Genomic DNA, 13,782 nt, shown 5'->3' with positions numbered 1-13,782 from the left:
TGAAATATACACACTGTAGAATGGCTAAATCAAGCCAATTAACATACATGTTACGCCACATAGTTATTTTTTTGTGGTGATAATGCAAAATGTACTCTCAGTGATTTTCAAGAATAAAATACATTGTTATTAACTATTAAAAAGACAAAAAAACACAACTACATTAAGAGTAAAGGGACATAGGAAAAAATAATACCCAAATTATATAAAATCTTCCAGAAAATAGAGAAGAAAGTAAACTTCCCAACGTGTTTTATGAGGCCACTATAGGCCCAATATCAAAACATGACAAAGACATTCCAAGAAAAAAAGTTACAAACCAGTGTCCCACTTAAGCATAGGCAGCCACATCCTTAACGAATTGTTAGGAAATCAAATCTAGCGATACATAAAAAGCGGTTGGGTGCTGTGGCTCATGCCTGTAATCCCAGCACTTTGGGAGGCCAAGGCGGGTGGATCACTTGAGGTCAGGAGTTCGAGACCAGCCTGACCAACATGGTGAAACCCTGTCTCTACTAAAAATACAAAAATTAGCCAGTGTGGTGGCAGGCAACTATAATCCCAGCTACTCGGGAGGCTGAGGCAGGAGAATCACTTGAAGGTGGGAGGCAGAGGTTGCAGTGAGCCAAGATCGTGCCACTGCACTCCAGCCTGGGCGACAGAGCGAGACTCCATCTCAAAACAAAAACAAAACCAAATCAATACATAAAAAGCAAACACATCAAGGAGAGGGCCTGCATAGCCTTTGTTACATTTATTCCCAAGTATTTTCCTAGAAATATTTCCTGGAAATACAAGTGAGTTTACCCCAGGAAATTTTCTAGGAATATTTCCTGAAAATATAAGTGCATTTACCCTAAGAAAGCAAAGTGGCTTTAACATTTGAAAATCAATCAGTATTATTCATTATCTTAACAGAATAAAGGAGAAAAACACCATATATATGATCATTCCATAGGTGCAAAAAGAGCATGGAACAAAATCCAATACCTCTTTATGAGACAAACCACTAGCAAACAAGGAATAAGAGGACGCTTCCTCAACCCACCTCACTAGATGCAGAGAGAACATTTGATAAAAGTGAGCAAAGAATTTTGTCAAAGAACATTAGACAAAAAACTCTCAGAAAACTAAGAGTATTCGGGGACTTCCAACCTGATGAAAGGCATCTACAAAAAAATCTGTGGCTAACATCGTACGTAATGGTGAGAGACTGAAGGCATCTCCCCTAAGATTGGGAACAAGGCGAGGATGTCTGTTCTCACTTTTGTTTAACTGTATTGCAGTTTCAACCAGTACAACAAGACAAGTAAAAGAAATAAAAGCCAAAAATTGGAATGCAATAATTAAAACAGTCATTATTCTTGGACGGTATGACTGTCTCTGTGGACAATCATAGGAACCTATAAAACAACAACTAGAACTAACCAATGAACTAAGCAAATTCACAGGATCCAATGTCAACATCCAAAAATCGATTGCATTTTTATAAACTAGCAGCAAACAATTGGAAATTTAATAAAATCCTATTCACAATAAAACCAGAAAATAGAAAACACTTTGGAGTAAAGTTAACCAAAGACACACAGGACCTTTATCCTGAAAGTCATAACCTTTTGAGAAGTTAAATGAGACCTAAATAAGCGGAGGGATGTATCACGTTCGTGGGTTGGAAGACTCAGTACGGTTAAGACACTACCCGCCCCAAAGTATATATTAAATAAAATGGTAATCAAAGTCATAGAAGGCTTCTTTTTTGAAATTGATAAGTTGATTCTAAAATTTGTAGGGAAAAGAAAAGAACCTATACAGTCAAAACGACTGAAGAGGAAGAACAAATGGAGAACTTAGAGTACCTGATTCCAGGGCACAGTAACGTAGCCCAGTGTGGTATTGGTGTGAGGATAGACAAATAGATCAGTGAAGCAGAACAGAGTTCAGCGAGAGGCCCAAACATAGAGACCATTAACTGTCAACAAAGGAGCCATGGATTCAGCGGGAAAAGGAAAGTCTTCTCAACAAGTGGTGCAGTAACAGCTGCGTGTCAGCGTGGGGAAGAAAACGAAGGGCAGTCTCCACTTCACAACACACACAACATTAATTTGAAATGAATGACAGATTAAAACATAACATCTCAACAATGACTGGGTTGTTAAAAATTTTCCTTAAATTAAAAAAAAAAAAAAAACAAAAAACATAACGGCTATAACTCTAAATCTTCTAAAAATGTATCTCTATGACCTTGGGATAAAAAAAAAAAATTTTTTAGGGCTGGGCATGGTGGCTTACGCCTGTAATCCTAGCACTTTGGGACGCCGAGGCGGGTCGGCCACCTGAGGTCGGGAGTTCGAGACCAGCCTGGCCAACATGGTGAAAACCCCATTTCTACTAAAAATACAAAAAAAATTAGCCAGGCGTGGTGGCGGACACCTGTAATCCTAGTTACTCGGGAGCCTGAGGCAGGAGGATCACTTGAACCTGGGAGGTGGAGGTTGCAGTGAGCTTATCATGCCACTGCACTCCAGCCTGGGCGACAAGAAATCTTGTCTCAAAAACAAACAAACAAAAACACAAAAAACAGAAAAGTTATTAGAGAAGACACAAGAAGTACTAACTACAACAGAAAAACTTGTTACACTGGATGGAATTCATCAAATTAAAAACCTCTGCTCATCAAATGACCTCATTAAGAAAACGAAAAAGGCAAGTCACAAACTGGGAAAAATATTTGCCATATATATCTGACAAATGAACTACATCCTAGCTTATGTAGAGTTTCCTACAAACCAGTGTTAAAAATAATACGAGCCAGCTTAAAAAATGAGCAAAATCCTTTTTATACATATTTTTTTTGAGATGGAGCTTTTGCTCTGTCGCCCAGGCTGGAGTGCAATGGTGTGATCTTGGCTTACTGTAACATCCACCTCCTGGGTTCAAGCGATTCTCCTGCCTCAGCCTCTTGAGTAGCTGGGATTACAGGCACCCACCACCACGCCCAGCTAATTTTTGTATTTTTAGTAGAAAGGAAGTTTCACCATGTCGGTCAGGCTGGTCTCGAACTCTTGACCTCAGGTAATCCACCTACCTTGGCCTTCCAAAGAGCTAGGATTACAGGCGTGAGCCACTGGACCTGGTCTGAGCAAAATACTTTTGAACAGACACTTCACAAAATATGACATTCAAATAGCCAATAAGCCATAGCAACATGTTCAACATCATTAAGTTACTTGGAAATGCACATTAAAACTATAAGAAGATAGGATTGCTCTTACACCTACTCAAATGTCTAAAATGTAAGCAGAAAATGTTTACTGTTGCAGGGATGTGGAACAGCTGGGTCACTCAGACGCTGCTGGTGGGAATATGGAATGGTATAACCATTTGGTAAAACAGCCTGGCAGTTTCTTTTTTTTTTTTTTTTTGAGATGGAGTCTCGTTTTGTTGCCCAGACTGGAGAGCAGTGGTACAACCTCTGCTCACTGCAACCTCCTCCTCCCAGGTTCAAGAGATTCTCCTGCCTCAGCCTCCTGAGTAGCTGGGACTACAGGCACATGCCACCACGCCCTGCTAATTTTTTGTAGAGACCAGGTTTTACCATGTTGGCCAGGCTGGTCTCGAACTCCTGACCTCAAGTGAGCCTCACACTCCAGCCTGGGCAACAGGCGTGAGACCCTGTCTCAAAAAACAAACACACACACACACAAACAAACAAACAAAAATGATGTTGAGTGAAAGAGTCCAGACATCAAAGAGCCCGTGCTGTGTGATTCCAACTCCGTGCAACTCAAAAACAGGCCGAGCACTCCACAGTGGGGACTGCCTTGAAGTGGGTACAGCGGCATTTTTCTAGGGTGATGGAAATGTCCTCTGTCTTGATTGTGGTGGTGGTTACGTGCACGTGCACTTTAAAAAATTTAATTTAAGTTCTGGGATACATGTGCAGGACATGCAGGGATGTCACACAGGTAAACGTGTGTCATGGTGGTTTGCTGCACCTGTCAACCCATCACCTAGGTATTAAGCCCAGCATGCCCTAGCTATTTATCCTGATACTCTCCCTCCTCCAACCCTCCCGACAGGCCCCAGTGTGTTATTCCCCTCCCTGTGTCCATGTGTTCTCGTTGTCCAGCTCCCATTTATAAGTGAGAACATGCAGTGTTTGACTTTCTGTTCCTGTGTTAGTTTGCTGAAGATAATGGCTTCCAGCTCTATCCATGTCACTGCAAAGGACATGATCTCGTTCCTTTTTATGGCTGCATAGTATTCCATGGTGTATATGTATCACATTTTCTTTATCCAGTTTATCATTGATGGGCATTTGGACTGATACCTTGTCTTTGCTATTGTGAATAGTGCTACAATGAACATACACGTAGATGTATCTTTATAATAGAATGATTTATATTCCTTTGGGTATACATATAAATGTCATTGCTGGGTCAAACGGTATTTCTGGTTTGGGTGGTGATTCCTCAAAGATCTAACACATGCACTTCTATCAAAACTCATCAAACTGTGGCCAGGCGCAGTGGCTCACGCCTATAATCCCAGCACTTTGGGAGGCCGAGGCAGGTGGATCACCTGAGGTCAGGAGTTCAAGATCAGCCTGGTCAACATGGCAAAACCTTGTCTCTACTAAAAATACAAAAAATTAGCTGGGTGTGGTGGCATGCGCCTGTAATCTTAGCTACTTGGGAGGCTGAGGCAGGAGAACTGCTTAAACCCAGGAGGCATAGGTTGCAGTGAGCCAAGATCATGCCACTGCACTCCAGCCTGGGTAACGACAGTGAAACTCTGTCTCAAAAACAAAAACAACAAAAAACAAAACAAAACTCATCAAACTGCCCCCACAGGATCTGTGCATTTCAGGGCAGTCAGGCAGGACACAGCCATGGGCAGGTATGGGTTGGCCTGGTTCTCACAAACGCCTAGCAGCAGGGAGGGCAGTCTTGAGGTCTGTGCAGCAGTGTTCGACGGTCATCATCTCCATTTTACTCCAATCTGCCGTCAGGACACTTGCATTCTGAAGGCTTCTGTATTACTGTTTGCGATCAATATCTCTGACAGTGGCATGCTAAGGGCTGCTGTCTTTGTTGGCTAGGCTACTCTAAGGGGAGTCCGTCTGAACACACAATTCCAGAAATGGTTATTTTTCATTTATACACTGCAGTCATTTTTTTTTTTTCTTTTGAGACGGAGTCTCGCTCTGTTGCCCAGGCTGGCATGCGGTGGCACAATCTTGGCTCACTGCAAGCTCCGCCTCCTGGGTTCATGCCATTCTCCTGCCTCAGCCTCCCGAGTAGCTGGGACTACAGGCGCTGCCACCACGCCCGGCTAATTTTTCATATTTTTTAATAGAGACAGGTTTCACCGTGTTAGCCAGGATGGTCTCCATCTCCTGACCTTGTGATCTGCCCACCTCGGCCTCCCAAAGTGCTGGGATTGCAGGTGTGAGCCGCCGCGCCTGGCCCACTGCAGCCTTTTTGTTTCAAAAAGAATGGAAGTAAGGATGACGGCGGCTATGCTTATAAGGCCTTCTAGAGTGAAACTGCACTGAAATAGACAATATTATCAAGGAGTGTTATTTCTCGCGAGCAAGGTGTCTGTGCTCAGACTTCCAGCATTAACTTGGCTTCCAGGGCAGACACAGCCAGTCCTCTGTGTTTTGTTTTAGACTTTAGGAAGCATTCCTGTTCTATTAAAATTCAGCAATTCCAGAGAGACCTAACTTTAGTCACTCAAAAATGCCCTCTAAGTCATTTTCAATGATAGCAACCATTTACTGGGCACTTACAAAGTGGCAGGCACTGTGTTCAACATTTTGCATAAATTACTTCATTTATCCTCCCAAGAACCAGGCAAGGTATGCATTAGAATTCCTGTTTTGCAAGGGAAATGGAAGTTCAGTGGGGTTAAGTGGCTCTCCTAAGGCTATTTCATCCAAATGACAAATGAGTATGCCAGGGGGCCTGACTCCTCTTGGAGTGTAAGGTTCTTAGTTTGAGATCCTCAAAAGACCACTGGAGACAAGGAGTTGGGGGCTAGTGGCGCATTTGAAGGCCAGCCCAGGAAGCCCTGGGAGGGAGTGGGGGATTGAGGCGTGGGGGGAAGAGAGCTCCCAGAGGGTGAGCTGATGCGCAGGTGACTCCCCGCTCTGAGCTCCCTTTGAGCAGCTGCATTGATGACGTCAGATTCGCAGTCCCACTATGGAGCAAGGAAGCTGGGCACCTGTCCTCCAGCTCCCTCTCACTGGGGAGGACTGACCTCGGGGCGGGCCCTCCCCACCACTTCCTGGTGTGCCCCACACAGAGGAGGTCCCCAGGCAGGGGGACTCAGGGGTTGGAGGAGGCACCCATTAGTGGGTAAGGGACCTGCTATCCAGCCTGCAGGGACCTCCTGGACAGGCCAGTCTGGCGCACCCACAGCATCCAGTACCCTCTGCTGTGAACTTTCAGCACTTCACTTCTCTCAGGCCCTCCCCTTCAAGACAGCTAGACTTTTAAAAAGATTTTAACATTTCATTTACTCCAATATACTTCAAAATACCTAATTGCACCATGTATCTTTCACACAAAAATTTGCACACAAATATTTGCAGCAGCATCATTCACAATAGCCTTTGTGGAAACAGCCCAAATGTCCATCAGCTGATGAATGGATCAACCGAACGTGATGCAGCTACAGGACGCAGCCACGCGACGCAGCCATGCAACGCAGTCACGCAACGGAACGTCATCCAGCCATAAAGGAATGAAGAGCTGTCACGAGCTGCAACACAGGGAGCCTGGAACATAGTGTGTGAAGTGGAAGAATCCAGGCTGGAAAGGCCACCGATTCTGTCATGTGAAAGGTCCAGATTGCACAGGACAGAGAGCAGGGCCTGCCAGGGGCTGGGGGGTCAGGGGGATGGAAAGGGACTGCTAACAGGTACAGGGTTTCTTTTTGGGTTGATGGAAATGTTCTGGAATTAATTAGTGGTGATGGTTGCACAACAAAATGAAGACACTAAAAAGGACTGAGGTTGTACACTTTACTTTTTTTTGTTGAGATGGAGTCTCGCTGTGTCACCCAGGCTAGAGTGCAGTGGTGTGATCTCGGCTTGCTGCAAGCTCTACCTCCCAGGTTCGAGCGATTCTCCTGCCTCAGCCTCCCAAGTAGCTAGGATTACAGATGTGCACCACCACATCTAGCTAATTTTTGTATTTTTAGTAGGGATGGGGTTTCACCATATTGGCCAGCCTTGTCTCAAACTCCTGGCCTCAGGTGATCCTCCCGCCTCGGCCTCCCAGAGTGCTGGGATTACAGGTGTGAGCCACTGTGCCTGGCTGAGGTTGTACACTTTAAAATGGTGGGCTTTATGTTATATCAATGACATCTCAACCAGGAAATATGAAATCAATACAAACGTGACTGAGATTTTTATATTCTTTTTTATACTAAGCCTTCAGAATTTGGTGTGTGCTTTACAGTTACGGTGTGTCTGCGTCTGGACTGTGGCTGGACTTTAAATGCATTTGGTCACCTCCTGGGGGAACTCTCACGCGGGGGCAGCTCCGGGGTTCCATGGCTGCCCCCAAAACCTCTTCACATGCGCGTTGTGGGGCACAGCCAGGCAGCCTGCCCACCCTACCAGCCACCGGCCTCCTCTGGCTTGCAGAAGCTCAAGCACGTACTCTGCGGATGCTCCTCCTTATGGCTCCCTTTTATTGTCCTTCTATGGAAACAGCAACACCAATAAAGCTGCTGGGAAGTGGAAGCCTCTAAGTCACTCTTGGTCTCTGGCCAGGGAGGTAGAATGTGGTGTGGGTCTCCACAGGGTCAGATGCAGAGGCTGGACAGGGTGTGTGTGACTAGAGACAGGTCCTGGGTCCTAGGGCAGGCAGGAATGTGGAGGCGAACAAGCAGAACCAGACCCCTACAGCAGTGTCTAATTGAAGACACTATCATTACTTGGGTTAAGCGTGACAGTACGGCTCAACTGCTGTTGCACCTAAGAATATTGTGAGAGCCCCTGGCTCTCCTACAGGACTTGGGCGGTGGGGGGTTGTCCTGGCCTGTGACTGTGCAGCACGCTTTCCCTAACGCTCTGGTCAAAAAGACACAATCCCCTTGAAACGGTCCTGAGATCACACGGACCCTTTGTGGCTCCTAGGATCCGAGTTCCAGGAGGGCTGCAGAGGGCACCAATCTCTCAGCCACTGGGCGCCTGCACAGCCCAAGGCCAGCAGCACTTGCCAGAGTCCTCTAGGGAGGAGCAGCTCTGGCCTTAGGACAGCCGGTTCCAACTCCCGTTCACCTCTTTCCCTTAATGAGCCCAACTCCATCTCCCACTGGTCCTGGATGGGCCCCCAAGTGACACAGAAATCCCTCTTTCCTCTGCTCCCAGCGATACTCTTCTAACTCTGAACACAGCCACCTCGCCCGTCTTCACTGGCCTGCGCGAGCCCTGCTGCATCCAACCCACACCTGGCCAGCCTTTGCCTCTTCTTGCCTCCAGGGCTTCATGGCTTTGACCCCTCTGCTCCTGATGGCATCTAGGCACCAGCATCCTTCTCCCACAGATGGGTTCTGTCTCCGTCCGGATCAGGCCTGGCCCCTCCTGCTGGCGCTCACTCACTCCCTGCTGGCCTCACCAAGCCCCAGACTTCAACACCATCCATTGGGAGCTGACAGCCAAGAGGCCGCCTGCCCTGACTCTGCCTGCCCCTCGTGCACCTGATGTCTGACGAGCAGGCCAAGCCCACCCGCAGCAACCCCCTCCCTGGGCCATGGCGCTCAGTGCTCAGGTCAAAGAAGCCCTGGATGGGTGTCTGTATATCCCGCTTCCACTTAGGAAAAAGCTGGTCTCTGCTTTTAGAACATGCTGGAACCTGCACTCCTCATTGCCTCCATGACCCCCACCCTGGCCTGGGCCTCCGTCTCCTCCCAAAAAACCAGCCTCCTCTCGGATTTCTCTGCCTCCACCTTTGCTACCACTTCCCTTTCCTGATCTTGACCCAGCGCCCTGAGCAAGATTTAAAACACAAATGTGATGGTGTCACTCCTCCGCTGAAAGCCTTCTAATAGCTGCCCACGCCACTCAGCATAAAAGCCAGCATCCTTGCAACGACCTTCAAGGCCCTGACGCTTTCATTCTCATCTCCAAACATTTGCACTCTAAACAGCCAGAGTGGAATTTGGTGATCAGCCAGGAGTTTGGGGGAGACCCCAAAGGGATCATGTTTTAGCAGGACTGAGTTATCCCTGGGGTAAGAGACCTCTGGAGCCATTCTGGCAAAACTTAAAGGTGGGACTCAAAGGCATCAAACTGATGTGCAAGTGACTTAACTGCTGGCCAAGGCAGAGCTCAACACGCTAACTGGGAGAAACAAAACCAGATGATGAACCAGCATGCACTCCTGTGATGAGCATTCCATCCAAATCTACTAGATTCATGAGAATTAGAAAAATATGACCCATACCCAGGAGAAAAATCAATCAACAGAGACAGACAGATACGGCAGAGAGCAGGAAACTAGCAGACAATGGCATGAAACAATTATCATGAGGTATAAGCGTTTACAGGAAATATAAACATAATGAGGCATAAATGGGACATCTGAAAATGGGAGATACGAAAAAGGAGGAAAACAAATTCCTAGGGATGAAGAACGCAATATATGAAATGAAAATTTCACTGAACGAGATTCACAGCAGACTAGACACTGCAGGAGGGAAGACCAATGCAATTGAAGACGCCACAGAAAAGTCTAAGAAAAACAAAGCAAACAGAAAAAACGGTCTGGAAAGAAAGAAACAGAGTGTGAGTGAGTCAGGGGATGCTCTCAGGCTGTCTATCATTCAGGTAATTAGGATCCCAGGGGAAACGGGGGAGAGGGAGAGGGAGAGAGAGCGAGAGAGCAGAAAAAATTCCAAATTTCATGAAAAATATGATCCCAAAGTTCCAAGAGGATCAATGAATACCAAGCAGGTTAAACCAAAAGAAAACCACGCCAAGTCCATCATAATCAAATTCCTGCAAACCAGTGATAAAGAAAACACCTTAAGCAACCAGAGGGAAAAAGACACACTGCACGCAGAGGAACAAAGGTAAAGCATCACAGACTCCTCATTAGGGGCTACACCAGCTAAAATACAACGAGACGACATATCCACGGTGCTGGAAAACTGCGAAAGTAAAATTCTCTATGGCAAGAAAATGCCCTTTCAAAATGAAGATGAAATAACAACACTGTCAGTCGGGCATGGTGGCTCATCCCTGTAATCCCAGGAAGTGAGGATTACTTGAGTTTAGAGTTTGAGACCAGCCTGGGCAACATCGTGAGAACTTGTCCCTACAAAAGCTTAAAAAATTAGCCAGGCATGGTGGTGTGTGCCTGTAGTCCCAGCTACTTGTGAGGCTGAGAAGGGAGGACTGCTTCAGCCTGGGAGGTCAAGGCTGTCATGAGTTATGACTGCACCACTGCACTCCAGCCTGGGCAACAGAGACAGCTCTTATCTCTCTCTCTCTTTGAAAAAAAAAAAAAAAAAAAGCAAAACAACAAAGAAAAACTTTTTCAGACAAAAGCAGAAGGACTTTGTTGTCAGAAAACCAGCACTCTAAGAAAATCATCTATAGAATCATAGGAAATCTACAAAAAGGTACTAGACCTAATAAATGAGTTTAGCAAGGTCTCATACAAAGGCCAATTCCTATAAACTAAAAACTACTGGAAATTGAAATGAAAAAAAAATCCATTTATAATACCATTAAATACATGAAATAGTGATGTATTTATCAATATATATTTAAGTACTTCATATTAACAATGGTAACACATTATTGAGAAACATTAAAGGAAACCCAAATAAATGGATAGACCATATTTATGAATCAGAAGACTCAACATTCTTAAGATATTAATTCTTCCCACATTTTTCTGTATATTTAATGCAATTTCAGTCAAAATCCTAGCAGACTTTTTTTTTTGGTAGCAATTCATAGACTGATTCTAAAATTTATTTGAAAGTAAAAGCAATAACATTTTTGAAAAAGAAAAAAGAAACCAGAGATAATTTAGAGTACCTGATTTCAAGACCTACTATTTATCTACAGTAGTCAAGATGGTGTGCTTTTGTTTTAAGACATGTAAATTTACACAACAGTATCTGGAGTCCAGAAAAGGACTCACACATATATGGCCCATTGATTTTCCACAAAGGTGTCATGGTAATTCAGTGGGAGAAAAGATCGTCTTTTCACCACGTGGTGCTGGAGCAAATGATTATCTGTGTAGAGTAAATGAACCTCGGTTTTTTCTCCTCCGCTTGGATGAGCTGGACTTAGTGACTTGCTTCCAAAGAAGAGCAGGAAAGGAGACCAACGGTGACTCTGCAGTGCAGAAGCCAGTGGTCCCACCTGGCTGTCATGCGCCCCACATATTCCTTCCAAACCCCACCACACCCAGGCTGGTCGTGAGAGAAACGTCAGACAAACCCAGACTGGGGAGCACTCTACAGACTCTTCCCTCCACTCTTAGGGACGATGGTTAAGTATATGTTTAACTGCATAAAAAAGTTGACAAGGTTATAGGTGTCTTAGGTATTTAGCCAAGCGAAATAAAATATATAAAAATAGATGTTTCCACCATTACTTGTACTTTAATGCTCACAGCAGCCTTATTCATAAAAGCCCTGAGACTGGAAACAACCCAAATGTCCATCCACAGTGAACGGAAGACGCCCTGTGGTACAGCCCACACCATGGGACACCAATGTCCATCCACAGAGAATGGAAGACGCCCTGTGGTACAGCCCACACCATGGGACACCAATGTCCATCCACAGAGAATGGAAGACGCCCTGTGGTACTGCCCACGCCATGGGACACCAATGTCTATCCACAGTGAACGGAAGACGCCCTGTGGTACTGCCCACACCATGGGACACCAATGTCCCTCCACAGAGAATGGAAGGCGCCCTGTGGTACAGCCCACACCATGGGATACCACTTAGCAATACAAAGCAATGAATTGTCTCTACACACAGCACACGGGTGGGTCTCAAAAACATGTCAAGTCAAAAAAGAGTACATGTACCATGTAATTTCTTTTACATGAAACTCTCAAAAGGACAAATCTCATGGATGATGTCAGAAAGCAGGTCGGTTGTGGACTGAGACACACTGGGAGGGGCATGAGAGAGCTTTTCTAGGTGGTGCAAATGTCTTGATTTGGGTAATGATTACGAGGGTGACACACTTTTCAAAACTCATCAAAATAGACACTTAAATGGCATTTCATGATGTATAAATTATACATAAATAAATGTTATAAAAATCAAATGGAAAATGGATTCTAGGTTGGGTACAGTGGCTCACGACTGTAATCCTGCACTTTGGGAGGCTGAGGCGGGTGGATCACCTGAGGTCAGGAGTTCGAGACCAGCCTGGCCAACATGACAAACCTCTGTCTCTATTAAAAATACAAAAAAATTACCCAGGCTTGGTGGCGCATGCCTGTAATCCCAGCTACTTGGGAGGGTGAGGCAAGAGACTCACTTGAACTTGGGAGGCAGAGGTTGCAGTGAGCCGAGATCACGCCACTGCACTTCAGCCCTGGGCGACAGGGCCAGATTCTGTCCCCCACCCAAAAAAAAAAAAAAAAAAAAAGAAAAGAAAGAAAGAAAGAAAAGAAAAAGGATTCTAACACAGCAGCCCAAGTGACTATATGAGGCACCCCAAGGCATCCCAGGGGCCACAGATGCCTGCCTTGGCAACTCACAGTGGAAAGGCGAGGACAGGTGCTAGGCCAGGAAGACCAGAGTGGATGCCGCCCTGCATCTGCAAAGTCCTTAGGATGGCCTCTGGCCAAGGGGCAGGAAAAGACAGTGCAGCCAATGGAACTGGCATAGACCAGGAACAGGCAGTGGCCAAGAGGAGTAAGAAAAAATCCATGCAAGGGAGGCTAATCCCAGGGAGATGCTATTCTGCCTGGGGTTAGAAAGGCAGAGCCCTTACAGTAATACAAGGTTTCAGATTCTGTAATAGTGTCAGCTTCAAATGCAGATTCAAATGCTTAACTAACATATAGTTGAATGCTTCAAAGGTTTAACTAATATACATTTCAAATGCTTAGATTCAAATGCTTAACTAGTATATATTTTATCACCAGGGCAAGCTCAAGATTTCTTTTTCCTTCTTTTAGTTTAAAAAATGACAGCAGGGCCTTACCAGAGAGTTGCTTGATGGCCACAGGTCTCACTTTGTAGGGAGTGCTGCAAAAGAGAAGACAGTGCCGCTGTGAGACGCTGCAAGGCGCTCGCTGTACGTCTGGCAGGAGAGATAAGCACTCGGCGTGATTAGAATTCAGTGGATTAGGTAGTTTTTTTATTTTTTTATTTTTTAAATTAGCTCCTTTGACTGTTCTCAGCTTCCTTACTCAGATGAGTTTCAAGTATATCATTTAAATGATCAACTTCCTCTATAATGTTCATGTTTGGTCAATTAAATAAATGTCATGGGTACGACTGCCGATCACAGGTGCTGTATCGAGTTGGAAACGGCAGACTCTGGCAGCTGCCTGGACCCATTCCAGCACCTGGCGGATGCAGGTGGCCTCCCTCTCTTTTGCCCTATTGAACTGATGGCGACCGTATCCCCCAAGTGACCAAGAGAGGATGGTGACAGTGATGACATCGAAAATGCACTGGGATCTCCGTGATGCCACCCCCCATAATCATGAGGCCCAGTGTGACGGGGAGAGAATACTGGCTGTGCATACGACAGCCAAAACATTTCTATCG

At 45.5% G+C, this 13,782-nt stretch overlaps 1 protein-coding gene across 4 annotated transcripts in view; it reads right to left on the bottom strand.

Annotated features, from left to right (window-relative positions):
• Positions 1-13,782, bottom strand: part of LOC105472577 (phosphodiesterase 9A) — a 118,344-nt gene that overhangs the window by 60,460 nt on the left and 44,102 nt on the right. For 2 of the 4 annotated variants that reach the window (XM_011725950.2, XM_011725951.2), the window contains exon 4: positions 13,211-13,254. In XM_011725950.2, the coding sequence (XP_011724252.1) occupies positions 13,211-13,254 (44 nt within the window). Of the gene's footprint in view, positions 1-13,210; positions 13,261-13,782 lie in introns of those variants that run through there. The other 2 variants (XM_071095760.1, XM_024790024.2) reach the window with 2 other exon arrangements.

Source organism: Macaca nemestrina, chromosome 4, assembly GCF_043159975.1.
Source record: "Macaca nemestrina isolate mMacNem1 chromosome 4, mMacNem.hap1, whole genome shotgun sequence".
NCBI classification, from domain to species: domain Eukaryota; kingdom Metazoa; phylum Chordata; class Mammalia; order Primates; family Cercopithecidae; genus Macaca; species Macaca nemestrina.
This window is presented reverse-complemented; position numbering and strand designations above follow the sequence as displayed.